The sequence below is a fragment of the Oryza brachyantha genome, chromosome 7, assembly GCF_000231095.2.
Source record: "Oryza brachyantha chromosome 7, ObraRS2, whole genome shotgun sequence".
NCBI lineage: Eukaryota > Viridiplantae > Streptophyta > Magnoliopsida > Poales > Poaceae > Oryza > Oryza brachyantha.
The window spans coordinates 5,535,129-5,556,299 of NC_023169.2; the positions used below are offsets into that span (position 1 = coordinate 5,535,129).

At 44.6% G+C, this 21,171-nt stretch overlaps 1 protein-coding gene across 1 annotated transcript; it reads left to right on the top strand.

Annotated features, from left to right (window-relative positions):
• Positions 1–1,600: 1,600 nt before the first annotated feature.
• On the top strand, positions 1,601–7,548 carry LOC102706020 (hydroxypyruvate reductase). Its single transcript, XM_006657546.3, has 10 exons — positions 1,601–1,883; positions 3,143–3,276; positions 4,204–4,348; positions 4,435–4,562; positions 5,264–5,335; positions 5,439–5,553; positions 5,622–5,725; positions 5,812–5,853; positions 6,145–6,357; positions 7,092–7,548. Exons 1-10 carry the CDS (start codon positions 1,652–1,654, stop codon positions 7,158–7,160), a joined length of 1,254 nt encoding a protein of 417 aa, XP_006657609.2. The 5' UTR covers positions 1,601–1,651; the 3' UTR covers positions 7,161–7,548.
• The last annotated feature ends 13,623 nt before the right edge of the window (positions 7,549–21,171 follow it).

Here is a 21,171-nt window from a genome sequence, read left to right on the forward strand (position 1 = left end):
GTGCTGGCCGGACGATCCGACCCCTGGGCCCGGACAGTTCGACTCTTGTAACTTTATCCAACATCTAGCTGACGTTTGACAGCACTATATAAGCCATCTCGGTATTCTAGCCAATGGTGAGGCTTCTAGTTCAAATTCTAGGGTTCCTAGGTGAGTTATAGCTCCTACCAAGCCTCCTTCACTAATCCTAACACCTTCTAGAGTGATTAAGGCGAGGATTAGGCCTAGATGGTGAGTTTAGGTATTAGTGAGTGATCTTGAGCATTGTTAAGCGCTCTTGAGCGATGGATGGATGTACGTGGAGACGCAGTGGCCTGTTACTCTTGGAGTTCACGCTCCTACATGGATAGGCGTCGCCCACGAGCCTCCAAGCTTTGTGGATCGCCCGAGATCTAGTTTGTGAAGGTTGGTGCCTAACCTCCGCAAGGAAACAGGTAAGATTTCTAGTGGATTTTTGTACTTCTTCATAGAAGGTTGCCGGGTAGAGCGGATTACATCTTAGGGCTAGGGGAGGCGCCTTGATCTTGACCTTAGTGGTCGATCAAGGGCTCGCTAGCGCATAGGGGTGAATTCGAAGACCCGTGTTGACCTTATGAGAGGAAGCCAAGAGAGGAAAAGGATCGAGAGGGATCCTGCTCAAAGTAGTGCCTCAACGAAGAGTAGGATCGAAGGATCCGAACTTCGGGATAAAATCTCTCGTATCCATCTTTATGTGTTTCTTGTCGTTTTGTGTGATCTTTTAGTGTTCATCTTTTGCACACACACTGCACGTTTCCAGAAACTCCACTGAGAAAGGAGGACTTAAAAGTCACTCCTTTGATTGACCAGACGGTTCGGTGTTCATAGCTAAAAGGTCCAGCCAGAGCTCTCGGCCTAACGTGAGAGCCTTGACCGGACGGTCCGGCCCTACTGACCGCTGCAATTGAAGAATTTTTTCAGGATACCTATTCACCCCTCCAGGCTGTCTCCCTGGGACTTCATATCCAAGGAAGAGGTCCACCCAAGGAGAAGCCCAGCCAAAAGGAGCAGAATGCGAGTTAGGCCCTGTTTAGTTCCTAAAATTTTTTCCGAAAAACATCACATCAAATCTTTGGACATCTAAAAGAAACATTAAATATACCTGAACATTAAAACTAATTACACAGTTATAGGAGAAATCATGAGACGAACCTTTTGAACCTACTTAGTACATTATTAGCTATAAAGTGCTACAGTAACCACTATGTGCTAATGACGGATTAATTAGACTCAAAAGATTTGTCCCACAGTTTTCAGGTGGAATCTGAAATTTGTTTTATAATTAGACTACGTTTAATACTTTAAATGTGTGATCGTACACGCTGATGTGACCACTCCTCCAAAAATTTATGGGAACTAAACAAGCCCTTAATCGAACGCCTCAAACCCTCACTCCTCATTCATACTATATTTAAACTAAGTATTATTTTTTAAAATTACCAATGATGAGATATTTAAAGTTTGACCAATGTCGAGGGGGAAGTACCAAACTTGGTGGAGAAGGAGTGCACCAACCAACCAGTAGACTCGGACTCCTATAAATCCCACGCCGAAACCTCCCAGTTGTGCGCGGAACTCGCCAAAAAACAAACTCCCAACACTGCAGTAGCACGCACGCAGGCAGGCCTCTCGAATGGTGCCAACCATGACAGCTGGGAACGTCACGAGCCAAGCGCTGTGGTTCCGACCGGTGACGCCCACTCCGACTCGCTCCAGCGGTACAGCCGCCACCCTCCCCCCCCGAATCCGAATGGCCGGAGGAGCAGCAGCCTGGCCCAGGCTCGCCACCACTCTCGCGCGCTCCCTCGCCGCCCGCCACCGTCCCCTCCCCTGCCCCGACCTCCTCACTTCCTCCTCGCCGCGAGGTACGCCCGCCTCCTCCTCCTCCGTACCTCTGCTGCTCTGGTGGTGTCTCGCCTCCTCTGCTCGGCTCGGGTTTTGTGGATCGGTTGTTTTTTTTCTTTTACACAAAAAACTATCGCAATCTTTTCGCGTCGACGCCAACGCCGCCGTGCACGGCGCTGCTGCTATGTGTTCCCTTTGCCGCCGGCTCTCGCTCGTGTCCTCCGTGTTGTCTCGCGGGGACGGACGATACCAGTTCAGTTCTGATACTGCGTAGTTCATATCATCCGATTCATAATTTTATCCCGTTTTAACGGGAATCCGTTCTGTAGTCTGTGTTTTTTTAAGACGGATTTTTGCAGATCGTTTTTGTTGAAATTGGACGGCGTTTTGGGGGGACAGGACACGTCGGGTCCAATGATGAGAGTTGTGGTGGTGGTGTTTCTGGGTCAGATGCTTGATTTTCTTGTTTAGTAGGGGGCGCCTTTCTTTGCCATTTGCGTTTCTTCCCATGGAGCTTGGTGGCAAATCCATGTGAACCATCACAGATCCTTTGTAGCTCTAGTGTTAATGTTTCGGCACGGTTTAGTGGATCAAAAGCCATTTATATTTGAAAGGAATACAAGATTACTCGCTATCTGGCATCGTGTTAGTGACGGTGGACAAGCCAGCATGGGCAGGATTCAGGGGGTGTTTTAGTCTCTTGTCCCAATCGGATTTTTGGACACTTATTATAAATAGTAAACATAGACTATTAATAAAACCTATCCATAATCTTGGACTAATTCCTGAGACGAATATATTGAGCCTAATTAATTCATGATTATCCTATGTGATGCTACAGTAAACATACACTAATTATGGATTAATTAGGCTTAAAAATTTGTCACGCGAATTAGCTCTCATTTCTGTAATTAGTTTTATAATTAGTCTATGTTTAATATTTATAATAAGTGTCCAAACATTCGATGTGACATGGGGCTAAAAAGCCCCATCGAAACACCCCCTCAATCAGATACAGGGAGTTGTAAATAAGTTATTTCATTAGAGATACAGAATCCTATAAAAAACCAATCAGGTGGTTTTTTTTATTATGTTAATCAGACCTTGGATACCCACATTTTGGTTACTTGATTCCATTATCTTGGTGATTTTTGTCTTTTCTTTCTCCACTGATGCATCCATCTTTTTTTGCTTTGTTTGTCCCCGTTCAGTCATTTTTTTTATATATTGTAATCTTTAAAGTCTTCTCTTGTTGTAAATGTCTCTCTTGAGATTGCAGGTTTTGCAAACATGGGTGATTCAGTTCAAAAGAGTGGCAGTGCCGATACTACACGGGTTTTGTTCTGTGGACCGTATTGGCCTGCTTCTACTATCTACACCAAGGAGTATCTCCAGAATCATCCATTTATCCAGGTTGCTTGCTCTTTTTACAGTTAGCTTGCATGGTTTATCAGAAGTGAAATTCTGTGAATTTAGCTGATAGATCTAATTTTAGTCTGGTTTGGACTACAAGGCCTTATAAATTTAAAACTTTTCAACTCGTATGTAAGGCTGTCGTGATAGAGATTTCTTCTTTCTTCTGTTAGCTATCAGAAGTTCAGAACTGTGCCATTAGACATGTTCAGGCAAATGGCAGGAGTTCTGACCATTCGATTAAGGAGATAGAACAATCTGTAATATATTGTTTACATGTTTTAGTTCAGCTCTGTTTACTTTTTGTTAGATGAATTCAGACAACTCTGTTTATATGTTTTAGTTCAGCTCTGTTATAATGTTGTTTGATGTTGAAATCAAGCATGTGATATACGATAATGAATGAGGTTGGGGTCATATCACATTCATTGCTTTTCCATTTCAATTAAAGGACCAAACTGATGAAATAAATTCTGGGGCTCAATGTGTTACAATGAACTTCCATTATCATTGGTTCAAAACAATGTATAATTCCCAACCTTTTTCTTCACCATCACAGCATTCAAAATCTCTGATTTTTGATGTTATTAATACCAAAACATCTGATTAATCTGCAGTTTATCGATGAAAACATGTGTTTTATTTATTTATCCAGTAACTTTGTAAGAGCTCCATCTTATTCAATTTCTGGCATACTGTCTACTATTTTAGCAAGATCTTGTTACATGGAAGGGAACATGTACACGGTACACAATTTCATTGTTACATTATCCATTGTATTATTTGCGAAAAATAATCAGGGATACTGATAATGTCATTTGATGAAAAATATGTACATATTATATTCAACAAGATCTTAATTTGAGTCACATGTGATGACGTGCATTTTTGGATTTGTGTCTTATCACAATTGAATGCATTTTTCAGGTTGATGAAGTAGGTCTGGAGGAGGTACCTGATGTTATTCAAAACTATCACTTATGTGTAGTAAAAAATCGACGTGTAGACTCAGATGTCATTGCCAAGGCAAATCAGATGAAGATCATTATGCAGTATGGTGTTGGAATAGAAGGTGATTATAAGTCTATTTTATCTTCCCTTCCAAAAATACAATGGCACAACTATCTCCTCTGATATTGAGCATACAATTCTTCACAGGTATCGATGTGAATGCTGCTACAAAACACAAAATTAAAGTTGCACGGATACCTGGAAGTACAACAGGAAATGCAATCTCTTGTGCAGAAATGGCAATCTATCTTACTCTCGGTGTTCTAAGGAAGCAAGTATGTTTTAAGATCATTCTTTTTACCACTTTAAAGTACTCCATGTTTTCTCTTTTCTGAAGCAGTTGTCACTAGATCTTTCTTACTATACATTTTTTCAGTAATTTACATAGACACAATATCTTGACATCTCAAATTAGCAAGCCTAGTTATGTATATAACTGAATATTTTTAAGAACTATGGTGGAAAAGTTAAATAAAAGCATATAATCATTGCAGAATTAAATACTTGGTTGTAAAATAAAATTTAAATGTTAATGTTCTATAGAAACAAAGAAAAGTTTTAATGACCTGCACTATTTAATTTGAGTTTCTGGTCAACACCTTGGAGTTCAGATAACAAAGAAACAAGAGTCTGCATCTCACGTGTTATTTGATTTTTGTATCTCCCTTTGTTATTTAGAATTACTGAATTTTTTCACTGCCAATTTACCAAGACATTGAACTTAAAAAACTGACACACATGGAGGTCGTGTTTTGAGCCTATCTTCACTGTGAAAATATGCACGGTGACTCTGTTAAACCTAACTATTTTTCATCGTTTGTATTTACGCAGGACATTTCCTGTTCTTTAGGATATAGTTCACCTTCCTATCTTTAGTCATCTGGCAGCTAACATGGTTGTTTTGGTTGTATAAATATAATCTATTTCTGTCGTTTATAGTGGGCCACTCATATTTTGTATGTGTCTAACCTTGCAGAAGATGATGGATACTGCTGTGAAATGTAAGGATCTGGGCATTCCAGTTGGAGATACAATATTTGGAAAATCAGTATGGTCTTTGTGTATGAGTTATTTCTTCTTCTTTTTTTTTTTTTACTTTGGATGGCAAGCATTCCATTTCTGTATTAATATGTATTTATTCTACTGTATAGGTCCTTATCTTGGGATTTGGAGCCATTGGAGTAGAAGTTGCCAAGAGGCTCAGACCTTTTGGAGTAAAAATTCTTGCTACCAAACGAAATTGGTCATCTGATACATTGCCATGTGGTGAGCTGCAGTATTTGGATTACTATTTCCAGTTTTTCTCTTCCTCTCCTCACATATTGACAGCGCAGATATAGATGAGCTGGTCGATAAGAAGGGTGGGCCAGAGGATATGTATGAATTGGCTGGAGAGGCTGACATAGTTATAACATGCTTGCTATTGACAAAAGAAACAGTTAGTTGTTCTATTGTTGTATTTATTTCCTTTATTTCAGCTAAAGCTTCTAATTGAATTTGATCACTAAATGATAAAATTTATAGGTTGGAATCGTGGATCATAAGTTCCTCTCGGCAATGAAAAAGGCATGTACATTTGTTCATGTCATTTATGTGGATGTAACCACACTTTACATGCTATTTCTATCAATTTCCATAACGACTAATTGATCCTACTCAACAATAAAGCTAATTCCTATCATTTATTCTCGAATAAATTTCAAAGTATTATCCATAACACAAAACTCCAGGTATTGTACTATGTTCTATTAGACAAGGATATTTTGGCGGGAAATATTAGCTGCAATAGAATACTATGATGTTGGATAATAATTCTATCATACATTCTATAGAAATATTAATGTTGTAGCATTGTAGGGATCATACCTGGTCAATATTGCTAGAGGAGGTCTACTGGACTACGATGCTGTATTTAATCACCTGAAATCAGGCCATTTAGGTGGTTTGGGCATTGATGTTGCTTGGACGGAACCATATGATCCAGAAGATCCAATTTTGAAGTTCCCAAATGTTATTATAACGCCGCACATTGCTGGAGTCACGGAATATTCTTATAGGACGATGGCAAAGGTTTGCACTTTTTTTCTCTGAAATGCCCATAGTTACATGACTATCATCTAATTCTCAACTTCTATAGTTAGCAACATTTTTTTTGGCATTGTTAAGAATATGACAAGACAATTAGCATCACAAAAATATCACAAAACAAAGCCTTTCTTTTATTACAAGTAAATGTATTATTTTTACATGCTATTCTTCAGCAAAAAAAAAAAACCCCACTACGGCTGCGTTCAGCATATGGTAAGTTAGGCGGCGCGGAGAACGTATTAATAGATTAGTATATGATTAATTATTAATTAATTATAAAAAAATAAAATAGATTAATATAATTTTTTAAAGCAACTTTCCTATAGAAAATTTTCGCGAAAAATACACTGGTTAGCCGTTCAGAAAGCATGCGCGTGAAAAATAAGAAAATTTGGGTTAGTAAGGGGCGGACGAGAACGCGCCAAACTCTCCCTACTTCACAACCGCTCCTTCCGTCCTCTTGAATCCTCCTTTAATCATAAAATAATTTTGTTAGGACCTTGACGTTGAACCCTTCCTTAGCTGTGCATACCATATCGTTTTACCGCAGACAATTATTTTACCTATAAAACGGATATCAAATCACCATCAACAACTGCATAGTGCATTATCATAACAAGCTTTAGCAATCGTCTGTAATAGAACACACAATGTTGCTGATTTCTGTTACCATTTTCATCCAGTCATGTTTTGCTTTGCTCCACCTTTTGATGCAGGTTGTTGGTGATGTCGCCCTCAAGCTTCATTCAGGCGAGCCAATCACCGAAGTAGAATTTGTGAACTAGGTCATGAAATGCGAGGCACAGGTGGGGCATTGTGGATTCATTCCAAACGGCCACAATTTAGTTGGTCATAGTGTCAAAAGTGCTTTGCCCCTAGGTGAATAATTGATCATTGAATCGCCTATCCCTGTAATTCATCAACTATGCCATTCTGTTGTGATATATGCTTGCATGTCCCTCTATCCATATGAACATGGCAAGAGGAGCAGCATGCATAACGACGTGTGTTGAAGAGCATTCTGCAGTAATGTTCTTTCCCTACAATTTTTTTTAGTTTTTTCTTGGCTTTTATATATGCACATATTTTTCAAACTGTTAAATGTTATATTTTTTAAAGTTTGTATGAAAAACTTCGCCTTTTCACATTTTAAAAAGAGTGAAGTTCATCAGCGGTCCCTAAACTCGTGTGCAGGTGTCATCTAGGTCCTAAACTCTCAAAATGCATTTTTTGATCCCCGTACTTGTCTGATGTGTCATATAGGTCTAAACAGGCTTTGACCTACTCCATCCGCTGACGTGACATGCTACGTTGGCGCTTATGTGTTGGTGAGGCTGTGTGGGTCCCACATGTCAGAATCTCTCTCCTTATTCTTGTCTCTCTCTTCTCGATTTCTTCACTGACATGTGGGACCCATAAAGCCTCACCAACACGTAGGCGCCACCATGGTATGCCACGTTAGCGGATGGAGCGTGTCGGAGCCTGTTTGGACCTATACGACACCCTAGACAAGTTCGCGGATCCAAAAATGTATTTTGAGAGTTCAGGAACCTAGATGACATATGATGCACTTCAACTCTTTTAAAAAAATAGATTGTACAACTTTTTAGGAGTTAATTCTATTCCTTATACCATTAAAATAACTATCACAAAAATCGTATAATAATTCAAAAACAGACTTAAAGTTTATGTACATGATTATTTTACTGGCAAATTAATTATTGCCGACCTCTGGAAATTAATTTTCAAATTATAATTATGACGGATGAGGGGGACTGAGGGAGATTGATGGTGTTTTGGTGGCTTGGTAGGTAGTAGGATTTATGAAGATCAAGATGATTTGTACTTTGGTACTGCTGTATATGCACGAGGGATGCAATAATCTGTGGGGATTGGTTGTATTTTTGTTGCAGGTAGGATTTATGAAAATGATGTTTGCCTTGGCGCATCACATGTTTATTTAAGTTAAGAAATGGCGCATGAGATCTTGACAGCGCACGTGTAAAACCAATATATTGTAAGGATGATACTAGTAATCTAGTATATTTGCATTACCATTTTATATTACTTAAAACATTCTAATATCCCTTACCTTAATTTATTGACCATAATACTTTCTATATTACAAAGTATGCAGTAATCAAATATAAACTTTGGTAATGTACTTCCTCTCATTTTTTAAGTTTCATTTAGGGCATTAAGACTGTCTGTCTAAAATAAGAGTGTATCGCAACGGTATAATGACGTTTCAAGAAGTTATACTGAATAATGCGATTTTTTTTCTTAGTATCTAAAAGGCATTTTCTCATTTTCAACTAGCTATTTCTAGATGTTCTGTTAGGAAAAATTTTGCTTCTTTGTTTCTTTCCCAAATTTAATGATCCACATACATAATATAATTAGACCATTTGAAGTCTCTCTAATTGTGTTTCGCGTGACATAGACAGCTAAACCATAATGTGAGGCACATTCATGGGTTTCGCGTGATTTTGATAGATACGACACGCCATTTATTGTCCAGAACTAAGAGGATCAGAAACCCCTCTTCAATATATTCGTATGCATATGGATGAATATAAACACATATATTAATTAATTGATAAATGTAAGAAAGATCAGAAAATGCAACGGAGACAGTAACATTGTTTTCCACTGTTGTTATAAAACTCCTTGATGGGTGAACACAAAATTCAATTAGCTAGTGTCTAAACCTCCGTTTAGTTTTGTTTTCTCTACTTTATCCTAGATTACATTGCACACCCAATACATCTTTATCTATTATTCACTCTGTTTTAGATTATAAGACTTTTGGAATTTACCTTGATTTATCCATGTTTTAATGTATATATTTTGTATATGTGTCTAGATTTATTAGTACACATATAAATATAGGTAAGGTTAGAAAGTCTTATAATCTAAAACGGAGGGAATAATAAATAAGATGAGATCTACCAAAAATAGTGTAACAACATAAACTCCAGTTCACTATTCTAACCGTAATGAAACCGTCTACATGGTGCTTGACAATATCAAAACTGTTCATAGGGTGATCAGCCGTCAGCGCAATCAACAGCCGTCAGCCGTCAGCGTAAAAAATTCGTCTCGTCGATTAGCTCTCATTTATGAAATTAGTTTTTTATTAGTCTATATTTAATACTTTAAATTAGTGTCCAAACATCCGATGCAACATGTATGGTGCTAAAAAGTTTAGCCCCATCTAAACAACCCGTAAATCAACAACCAAATTATCTAGGAGACATTAGCTGGTAGTTGAATGCAATAGTGATATAGTCCATATTCAAAATAAAACTCAAAAAGAAGTATTAAAAAACAAGTGATGTACTGTTTCCCAGCAAAACAAAATCAACACCTAAGGACATATACGACACGTCTATATAGTGCCACGTCCAGACATTTTTCCATCTATTTGTATCATTTATCACGGAGAGAAAAGGTAGTCGTTGTTTCGCTCGTCGCCGGCTCAGTATCATGCTCCAAAGCGAGGCGCTGACCTATGAGCGCGTTGTACCAATCCGTCGCTTCGGTCCTCGGCGTCTTAGATCCACTAAGTGCGCGAGAAAAATCTAGCGATGGCGGGCAGGATTGAAGGCATATGCATCTTTCCCCTTCTCCCTTCCCATCCTCCTTGTTTCCCATTTCACAGATCCTTCTTTTCCACTGGTGCTGGAGGACGATGGGGCAGGAGGAGGAGCACGCACGCAAATACGGCAGTGCTACAGAACAAGGGTGGTGCAATGGGGCGGTGTGCGGCGGGGAAAGGGGCTGTAGCCATGGCATCAAGGAAAGAAGCGGCGACTGCCACGGCCGGAGCTAGGAATGCCATGGCAGCGAGAGGTTTTTACATGTGTGCCATTAAAAAAGATGGTGCCGGTCTCTGTGCCGCTAAAAAGTTTGGTCCTCCCTCTATGCCATCGTCGAACTTTATCGCGCCCTCCACGACATTCCGTCGCTATTCTGTTAGGGTTTAACCGTTAAACAACTCTGATATGTGGGCATAGGCAGAAAAAATGTCCATCTTGTCCTTTCAGCTTGCCCTCATTTAACTGATTATTTTTATCATTCACATATATGATTGCAACACAATTATCTTTAACCAGTACCTTTTCAGCGTGATAGAAAATAGTCCAAAGAATAGATTACATGAACATATTTACTCACTTTGATATTACTCACCCAATAGATATATATAGCTGCATGCCTTTAACCAGTCCCAGTTGCCGCCCTCAAAGAGCACGCCGACCTTGCCGTAGGTGACGCACTGCAGGACAGTTCATGTGGTAGGCATTGTTGGGGTTTGTGACGAATACCACCATGCCACGGAGGAACAACAGTAGATCCTACGCCATCGGCCGCTCCACGGTCACGAGCCTGCCAGCAGCGGTGGTGAGGCCTTTCTTCTGCGGCTTGGGGGGAGACGGGTTCTTGGCGACGAAGTGTCACGCCCGGAGTTTCGTCCTAAGCCTAAATCGTAAAAAGAAATCCGTAAATAACAATTGGCTTAATTAACTCAGGAAAAATCCCTCTAAAAGGAATTAATTCAACTAAATCGAGGCTCGCAAATCGACTAACAGGATTTAAATTCAAATTGCAGAAGTATAAAATTTGGCCAAACAAATTAATTTAAAACTCGGCAAAAGTGGGGTTTTCCTTTTTCCCTTATTTTTTCTTTCTTTTTCCCTTCCTTCTCAAATTGGGCCGAAGTCCAATTTCCTCCCTCTCTCTTTTTCCTTTTCTTTTTCTTTTTCTTTTCCTTCCCGGGCCGGCCCAGCCGAGCCGGCCTCCCTCCGCCCGCCAGCGCGCGCCCCGCCTGGGCCGCGGCTTCGGCCCAGCTCCCACCCGCGCCCGCGCCGCGAGTCCGCGCCGCCTCCCTCCTCTCTCCCGCGCCACTGACAGGTGGGGCCCACCTGTCAGTGACTGCTTCGCTCGCCGCGCTCGCGCCGCGCCGCGTCCGAGCCGGACTCCGCGCCGTCGCCGCAACCGCCGCCGCCGAGACCGCGCCGTCGCCGACTCGGTCTCCAACCTCCGCCCGCCCTAGCCGGTGCCACCACCCTATAAATCCCGAGCCGCCGCGCGCCGTCGCTCACTTTCCGCCGTCCGCCCGAGTCGCCGCCGCGCTGCTGCCTCTCGCCGCCGCCGCGCAACTTCGCCGTCGGACGCCTTCGCCGCTGTCCAGCCGCGTCATCATCTCAGCGTCGCTGTCGCCGACCAGTCGCCGTCCTCGTCGTCGCCGGTGAACGTCCCCGCGCCGCGCATTCCTCCGTCGCGTCGTCGCCGTCGCGCCCGGTCGCCTCGCCGCCGCCGATCGATCTCCGCCGCCACCGCCGATCTCCCGCACCCACCCGCGTCGCCACCTCCGCCTCGGCCTCGCCGACCCGTCCGCGCCCTCGCCGCCGCCGGTGAGCACCCGCACCCTCCTCCCCTCCCTCTGCCCCTCTCCGGCCGACCGCCGCCGAGTCGCGCGCCGTCGCCGGACGAGACCGAAGCTCGCCGCTCTCGCCGGTCGCCGTGGTCGTCGTCGCCTCCGCGTCGCCGACGTCTGGCCGCCGTTGCTTGCGCCCGCGCGTGCCGTGCCGTCGCCGTCGCCGCTGTCCTTCCACCGCCGCCGTGCGTCGCCGCCTCGGCCGTCGTCGCCGTCGCGCCGTCGCCGTCGCGCCGCCGTCGCCGTGCGCCGCCGCCGCCGTGTCGCCCGCCGCTCCCGCCGGCCGCCGCCGTCCGCCCGAGCCGCGCTCTGCTCCCCTCCTCTCTGTTCCCTCTCGCTGACGAGTGGGTCCCACTCGTCAGTCGTTCCCCGCGCCCGCCTCCTCTCTCTCCTCCCCGGGCCCGCGTGTCAGTCTCTCTCTCCCTCTCTCTCTCACCGACAGGTGGTCCCCACCTGTTAGCCGTCAGCTTCCTCTCTCCTCGCTGACGTCAGCAGCCCCATTAATTGCGCAATAATTGATTTAGGACTTTTCTGTTTAGTTAAAAAACCCAGAAAACTTCTAAAATTCATAAGTAATTCATCTAGTCTCCGTTTAGGTCCATTCAAATTTCATTAAATTCATAAAATTATCAAGAATCCATTAAAAATAGTTTCTTTTGCTGTTTCAGTAGAGTTTGTGCCTGTTTTATTTATTTTTGTGCTTTGTCGCTTAGATTCGGACCCCGCCGAAGAGCCGGCTTACTTCGAGATCGTCGCCGAAGTTCCCCAAGGGCCAGAGCAAGGCAAGTGACACTCATCCTTGAACATATTGAACCCATTATTGCAAATTCCCCGCTTATTTATTTCAAATATGCATTGTTTTAATTAAAGTACTTACTTTATGCTATTTTCGGGTAAACCTTATTATTATGCCGTTGTTTATCCAACTTTATTCATTGCTGGACCAGGGGTAACTTGATTAGAGTCAGGCCTAGGTTAATGCTTAGCCATGCTTAGAACAAATAGCTCATGGGGTCACATATAATTATGCTTAGTTCTGTTTAGCTGAGATAATGATTCACTACCCAGTTCGGGTTAATGTCAACTAAAATATTGATAATGGTGGGCTGTGGGTGCATGGTTTTGAGAGTCGCACCCATGGCGATTAAGGACCGGTTCACGGGAAACCCTGGAAGTCATTAAGTGCTAACCACATGCCGAAATGGGTAAGGTGGGATTTGGAGCATGACTTCGAACTATTTGACGTACCCAGGCAAGGGTAGGCGTGATGGAGTATGGACGGGCAATCGTGGTGTAACGAAAGCTTCTCCTGCTTCCGGATCTACCAAGGCACAAGAGGGGACTGTCCGACTTGGTGTAAAGGAGGGGGTGAAACCTGAAGTGTGGTACGATTAAATAGGGAGGGTTGTGTAACGGGTCCTATCACGGTCTCCTTTCCGGTATGCCGTGGTGGTATGTCGGCACACGTTCAAGTGTAGTGGAGTCGTGTCTTGTGGGTACAGTAGTACACCTCTGATCAGAGTATAAACTATTCGAATAGCCGTGCCCACGGTTACGGGCGAACTCCCAGCTTCACTGTGATTAGTGAACCCCTAATAACTTGAGTAAATTTGTTATCACTTGGGACTACTGCAACGTGATGTAACGTTGAGTAGTGGTTGGGCCTGTTGCAACGTGGTGTAACGTTGGACAGTGTTGTGGTACTTTACAACTGCTTATTTTATTTATGCTTTACTGCTCTCAATCACCTTTGTTCTTTAAGCTCTGTTATTTATTTAAACTGCTGCTTTGTCGCAACTAACCCTAGCCTGTCCTTGTAAATCCCGTTGCATCATTTATCTCCCCCTTGTCCGTGTTATTTGTTGAGTACGGTGGTTTGTACTCAGCCTTGCTTAACTTTCCCAACCCAGAGCTAGAAGTAGAGTCCGATGGAGGTGCTTCTCAGGAGTGAGCTGTTCCGCCGTCGAAGTGTTGCCTGTGAACTGGAGCCGTACCCGCTGGAGCTAGTCTACCCCTTTGTTTTTCTTTCCGCTGCATTTCCGCTAGAATAAGTGTAATTTTCAGTTGTTTCTAAGAACGATGGTTATGTAATCAACATTGTCTTTTTGTGTACCCTGGCTGGTCCTGGACAGGGATTTAATACGCAATTAAGTTCAGAAATTCGTGTGAGGAATTTCTGGGCGTGACACGAAGTCCTCGGTCTAGGAATCAGCCCGAGTACACACTATCACAAATCAATACACAGTTTTACGACTTAAAAACAAATAAAAACAATTATCTATCGAAATGCAACGGAAAAAGAAAACAAACTAAACCATCTAATCTTTAGCTTCAGCTGACAATGACGGCTCCACACCACAGGCATTCTCGACGGCGGACTGAACCTCACTTCAACCTTGGGAACAACCTTCTGACTTCTGACTCAGGCTCTCGCACTTGCACTGGTGGGGGAAAAATTAAGCAAGGCTGAGTACAAACCACCGTACTCAACAAGTAACACCCAAGAGAGGGAAATAATGAATGCAATAGGATACAAGGAATAGGCTAAGGTTAAATTACACAAAAGATGCAGTAATTTAGCAAAACACTAGATAAAATAGATTGAAATAAAAGTAAAGTAAACATTTAAAGTAATCATCCACTGTCCAATGTTACACCACGTTGCAACAGGCCCAAACCACTGTCCAGCGTTACACCACACCGTAACAGGGTCAACCCTCTCTCCAACGTTAACCACGTTGCGACAGACCTAAACCACTACCAACGTTACACCACATTGCGCAGGGTCAAACCAGTTCCAAGATTAATCAAGTTATTTAAAAGGTTCACTAATCCCAATGAATCTGTCAGTTCGCCCAATAACCACGGGCACGGCTATTCAAATAGTTTTACTCTGCAAAGGTGTACACCTTTACCCATAAGACATGGCTCCCAAGCATGTTACCATGCCCCAACGTATCACCACGATACCTTAGTATGCAAACCATGATAAGACCTTTCACCTAACCCTACCTAGACAATCGCACCGCACTTCAGGTTTCACCCCCTTCTTTACACCAAGTCGGGCAGTCTTCTCTTGTGCCTTGGTGAATCCGGAAGCAGCAGAGGCTTTCGTTACACCACGATTGCCCGTCCATACTCCACCACGCTAACCCTTGCCTTGGTACGTCGAATAGGGACAAGCTAGATTACGAGTCTCACCATTGCCCATTTTGCTTGTGGTTAGTACGTGTAAGACTTTCAGGGTTTCCCGAGAACCGGTCCTTAATTGCCATGGGCATGACTCTCAAAACCATGCACCCACAGCCCACCATAAGCAATATTTTAGTTGAATTAATCCACATTGGAAAATTAACCATGATCACAACCATTAAGGTTTATCAAGTCTAATAAATAATTAAATAAGAATTGGTGAGCTAGTTGAACTAAGCATGGCTAAGCATTGCCTAAGCCTATTTCTAGTCAAATTAACCCTAGGATAACAATAATAATGAGTGGGGATCAACGGGTATATAAAGGTAAATGCCCAATAGATAAATAAAGTAAATACAATTGAATACAGTGCATGTTTGAATGTAAAAGCGGGAGATTTTATAATCATAGGTTCAATATGATCAAAGAAGGGTGCCACTTGCCTTGCTTAGACCCACGAGAAACTTCGGCGACGACTTCGAGAACGAACGACGCTGCGACGGGGTCAAAACCTACGACCAAAAGGCAAAACAAGCAAAAACAGACTATAAAACTACTAAAACAGAGAAAGAAACTATTTTTAATGTATTCATGGCATTTTTCTGGATTTAATGAAACTTGAATGGACCTAAACGGAGACTAGATGAATTAGCTATGAATTTTAGAAGATTAACTGTGTTTTAAATTAAATAGAAAACCTTAATGATTTATTGTGCAATTAATTGGAGGAATGATGTCAGCGAGGAGAGAGTGGCGGCTGATAGTTCGGGACCCACATGGCGGTGTGAGAGAGAGGGAGAGGGGAGGCTGACACGTGGGCCCGCACGCGAGAGAGAAAGGAGGCAGTGAGGAGAGGGAGTATGACGGGTGGGGCCCGCGGAGAGAGAGGGAGCTGGCGCCTGACAGATGGGACCCACTAGGCAGTGGCATAGCCGAGAGAGAGAGGGGACAGCGGCTGACATGTGGGGCCCGCGGGAGAGAGAGAAAGGCGGACGGAGGGGGTGGAGCGGCAGTGAGTCGACTGGCGGCGCGGGCGCGCTCGGGCATGGGCGGAGGGAGCTCGACGATGGTGTCACGAGGGCGATGGCAAAGGGGAGCGGCGCACGGCGAAGGCCGGCGGTGGGAACAAAGACGGCCGGGACGGCGGCGACCAAATACGGCACACGACAGCGACGACCGTTCGGCGCGCGCACGGAGGAAGAGGAAGGGGATGCAGTGGGGCGGCAGCGTAGGATGGCGAGGACGGCAAAATGACGGCATGACAGCGATGACGTCGGGCGGTGACCCGGCGGCGGTGGCACACGGGACCTAGCGCCTGCCGACGGCACGGGGAGAACAACGGCGGCGACACACGGGCACGGCGACGCTCCGACGACGGCGGGGTCACGTCGGCGATGACGAGGCGGGGCTGATGGCCAGCGAAGGGGCGACGACGACTGCCGGACCGCGCGAGGGCACGACGGCAGCACCGGCTCGGCGTCCACAGGCAGAGAGGAAAAGAGAGGGAGAGGGAGGATGGTGACGGCTTACCGGCGACGGGGACGACCATCAACGCGGACGCGCCAAGGCGCGGCCGGCGGCAGCTCAGGGGAGGCGTCGCGGAGGCGACGTCGGCGGGGAGTGGCGGCGATGGCGAGCGGCACACTCGGCCGGCGGCGGTGACGCGGGCGACGTCGACTGGCCGAGGAGGAGAAGGGAGATGGTAGGGCGACGCGGAGGCTTACCGACGGCGGTGGGGGCGTCGGTGCATCGGCGAGGAGGCGGGACAGGGGATGTCGGCCGGCAGCGAGCGATCCCGGCGCCGGACGGCGAGATCGATCGGCGGCAAGAGGCGATGGAGCTTGGGTGCGGGAAGGGAAAGCGAGCGGCGGCCGAGGGGAGGATTTTATAGGGAGGCGACGCATCGGGGCGCGCTTAGGGCGGAGGGGCGGTTAGCGCGACCGGGTTAGACGCGGCGCGGCAAAAGCGGGAGGTGGTTGGTGGCGGTGCGAGACGCGGCCGGGAAAAGCAGTTTGGTGGTTGCGCGCTACCGTTGCGGGACGCGGGCGGGGCGAGGCGGCACGGCGCGGACACGGGCGAGTACGGGGCGCAGACGCGTCGGCGGCGAGGTGGCACGGCGCGACCGACGTCGTGAGCGAGGCACGACCGACGAGGGAGGCGTGACAACGACGGTGCCGGCGTGGGGTGAGGCAGACGGAGGCGAGACACGTCGGCGGTGCGGGCGCGGGCGAGGCGGCGTGAAGGATGCGGTCGGCGCGGCGAACAGGTGCGACGTGGCTTGGCACGGGCGGCGATGTGCGGTGCAGCAGAGGAGAGCGGCGGCGCGCGGTGCAAGCGCGACGCAAGTGGGACAGAGCGGTTGCGCATGACGCGCGGCTTGGCGCGACTCGGCGCAAGCGCGGTCGACGAGGGTGAGGTGACGAGGCAGCGGCCGGTGGCAGCCATGGCGAGGCGGTGGCGCAACTCGGTGGCCAGGTAGCGGTGCGGCGCAGGAACGCGGCGCGACACGACGGTAGCGATGGAGGGAGGCCAGTGGCGTGGCATGGCAACAGCGGCGTGCGGCTAGGCAGAAGCGACACCGGCGTGCGCGGCAGCTGGAGGTTCCCCACCTGTCAGGGAGAGAGGAGCCCGGGGGAGGAGATCCGGACTCCGGCCGCAAGGGAGGAGGAATTTGGGCCGTAGCTCAGCCCACGCGGGAAAGAGGAGGAGGCCAATGGGAGAGTGAGAGAGGGAGATGGGCCGGGAGGAGCTGGCTGCCAGGCCGACGGAGGGAGTGGGCCGGTGGGAGAGCTAGGCCGGGAGAGGAGATGGGGACTTCGAGCGCGAGTTGGGTCACGGCTCAGAAAATTGCGAACAGAATGTGTATTCGCATGACAGCCGAAACGTGCACGAATCAGAGATTTGCACGACGAATTAGATCCGAAACGTGAAACCGTGAACTGTTAGCGGAACAACGACAGGAATTAACGACCCGTTAAATTGAGATTTAACGACTCGCTGAACTAGAATTAGACGACTTTAACGTTAAACCAATCTACGTGCACGAAATTAAAGTCCGCACTGTAGATCAATGTCACGTTAGCTAATTAGATTAGAAAATCTAAGCAATTAAACCATAGATCAAAGGTAGATTGATTCGCATGAGTAAAACGTACCCGAACCTGATATTTGGTGGAGAGATCAGCAACGGATTGCTGCTGTTCCTCGCTATTCGGCTAGAAAACCTAAACAATTAAACGGCAGATGAATTTAGATTGATTCGCAAGAACAAAATATATGCGAACCTGACGATCGGGGGAAGAAAACCGGCAGACGGCTGCACTGCTGCTGGACAGGAGGTGCACGGGAGAGGGAGACGGAGAAAAGATGCAAGGGTGTAGGAGGTATTTATAGGGGAGAGCTAGAGATAAATCTTGCTATCCATCTCTTGTTAAAAAGGAATAGATAAGGTTTCAAAGGGATAATAATTGGAGTCCCAATTGATTGGAATTAGTTTTGGGTGGAGATAGAGATAGGGCTGGTTGTTTGGCCGTGGGGGAGGGAGTTGGTGCTGCACGGCTTGGGGAGGGAGGGATGCACGCACAACGGGGAGAGGAGGAGAAGATCTTACAGGGGGAGAGGCAGAGGGGAGGTGCGACAAGGGAGGAGGAGTTCGGCCTGGAGGAGACAAAAGGAAAAGAGAAAAGGAAAATAGAAAAAGAAAGAGGAAAAAAAGGAAAAAGAAAGGAGGGAAAAAAAGGAAAAAGGAAGGAGGAAAAAAAAGGAAATTGTCTCCAATTTTGCCGATTTTTATTAAGTTTATTTAAGCAAATTTTATTGACTACAATTTAAATTTAAATCCTGTTAATAATTTAAAATGTTTTCAGGACATTTTAGAACATTCCGAAGAGCATCCAATTAAATTGGATTAAATTTACTGGGTTTTCTCTTGAACTTTAATTAACCAATTATTTTTAATGTATTATTTAATTTATTCTTGGCTAAGGTAAAACTCAGGGCGTGACAACCTACCGTTAGCACCAAAAACGGACGGAATGGCGTCGAGGGCGCGATAAAGTTTGAGGATGACATAGAGGGAGAACCAAACTTTTTAGTGGCACAGAGGCCGGCGCTATCTTTTTTAATGACACATGGGTAAAAACCTCTGGCAGCGATGGCTGCAACTATAGGGTAAGGCACAACAGCGGTGGAGGAGGAAAGGAAAAGATCGGGCACAATAGCTGCCGGCGAGCGGGATGCAGCCGATTGGTGAATGGAGGTGGGCTTCCCCTACTTTCTCCGGCTCCCTGAGCTCAACCGGCGGCCAACACTACTTGGCTAGCTCAACAATGGCTTCACCAATGGATTCATGGATACATACTCGCGTGCTTTAGATCTAGGAATCTGGTATAGCAGTCTGATTTCTCTTTTTTTTAGAAATAATGAAATTTTGAGATTGGAATACATTGAACATAAACAATGCCACACCTTTTTTTTTTGCTGATGGCAAAAAATAAGACCGGTACTGACATTCTGAACTTCACTGATGCGCTTATATGCTATTGGCATTCTGAACTATTTGAATGGTCAAATTGGCAATTAGTTGAGCTTACAAAATGAAGCCCAAGTGGATGAACTAAAAGTCCTGCTCTATAGATGCGAATGTATAATTGTTTTAGGAATATGCTATGAGGCGAGGCGAGCTTGCACCTTTCATTTCTAGCTATGAACAATAGTGTTGTATGGGTATGAATGTGAGCAGTTTTCTTACTGCACACCTATTTTAAACTGAGCATGTGAATTTGAATGGAAGTAGTTTTTTGATCTATGGGTTATGTTAACTTATTTATACTTGATAGTCACTTATTAGATTAACAAAATATCATACAAAGATCAATGTATGTTTGATCATAGATGCATGTATGAATTAAACAACATACAATAAACCAAACAGACAACAACTGTCTGAACTGATGTACAATACATCTATTTCATTGTTTGTTTGTGTCAAATAGACAACTGCTGTCTGGATCGTTGTACATGCCCTTAATGTTGCCCTCCATTTTTCCCTTTTCTAAAGTATACTTCGGGGTCCCCTTTGTTGAGATACCAAAGAAAAATATTAAATTCTAGAGTAATTGTAAGCTTTCAAAGAATGAACTTCATTGGAACAATGTGTACCAAAAAACCTTCACAATGTCAAGGACAAGGGAAAAATCTTGTTCTTTTGTGCTTTCGGAAATAAAAACACATCTTGATAAATTGTTGCATTGCACTATATATATGTGGTGCAATGTGAGATGCAAGCATGGGTGAGAATATTATTAAAGAGTAACCTTGAGAATGCACCTCGAGTTACCATAATTTATAGTGTTGATACCTCCAGTTCAGTGACTTTGTACCTTGAGGTACTAAAAATTTGAATGCAAATCTTGTTATCTAGATGTACTTTTTTAAGGATGGTAAAATAGCTATTATAAAAATCTAAAAAGATTAAAGAAAGCATCTAAAAATCAATAATAATCAGAGATAACGCAGGAGCACTGATATATTATACCTTTCACTCCTTCAGTATGTGTATTGGTTGAGGTTGGCATCATATTTCACTTGAAAAAATAGCTTTTGAAATTAGTCCATTTCTAAGCATAAAGTGTTAAGGCCATCTTCTAATTGAATTCATTATCCTTTAGTATTCACTGAATGCTAAATCAGTGAAAAAAAGAAAAAAATGAAATTATGTTTATAGACTAAAAATATATCCACAAGTTTTTTCATGCATGAAAAGATAAGGTAAACTAAAAGACGACCGTAAATATGATGTCAATGGTGGAAAGACAAAATTTATTGTAATTCCACAGCTGCACTGTGATGCCGTGAGTATATCAGAAACAACTTACAAAAGCTAAAGTACAGTATTTGCAAATGAAAAATAATTTATAAATAAAATTATATATATGTTTTTAGTGATCTAAAATCAAAGACTGAAAAATAAACTACGATGAAAAGAACCTCAAAATCAACTTCAAATTTAAGATTGAAAATTCAAATTTTAGCTAATGAGCAACAAGCGAAAAGATGAGACCTACTAAAGTAGGGAAATATAAAGACATTTGATACTTGCAATGATAATTACTTGCACGTTGCATTTTTACCCTGGTAGTATTTCATCACTCAAATTTGAACAC

What these genes read in the sequence shown, in the direction of transcription:
- LOC102706020 (XM_006657546.3), top strand. Translation starts at nt 1,652, where the DNA reads ATGGTGCCAACCATGACAGCTGGGAACGTCACGAGCCAAGCGCTGTGG. An exon ending in GTATGGTGTTGGAATAGAAG is followed by an intron (nt 4,349 to 4,434) that starts GTGATTATAAGT and finishes AATTCTTCACAG; the next exon opens with GTATCGATGTGAATGCTGCT. An exon ending in ATCTGATACATTGCCATGTG is followed by an intron (nt 5,554 to 5,621) that starts GTGAGCTGCAGT and finishes TTGACAGCGCAG; the next exon opens with ATATAGATGAGCTGGTCGAT.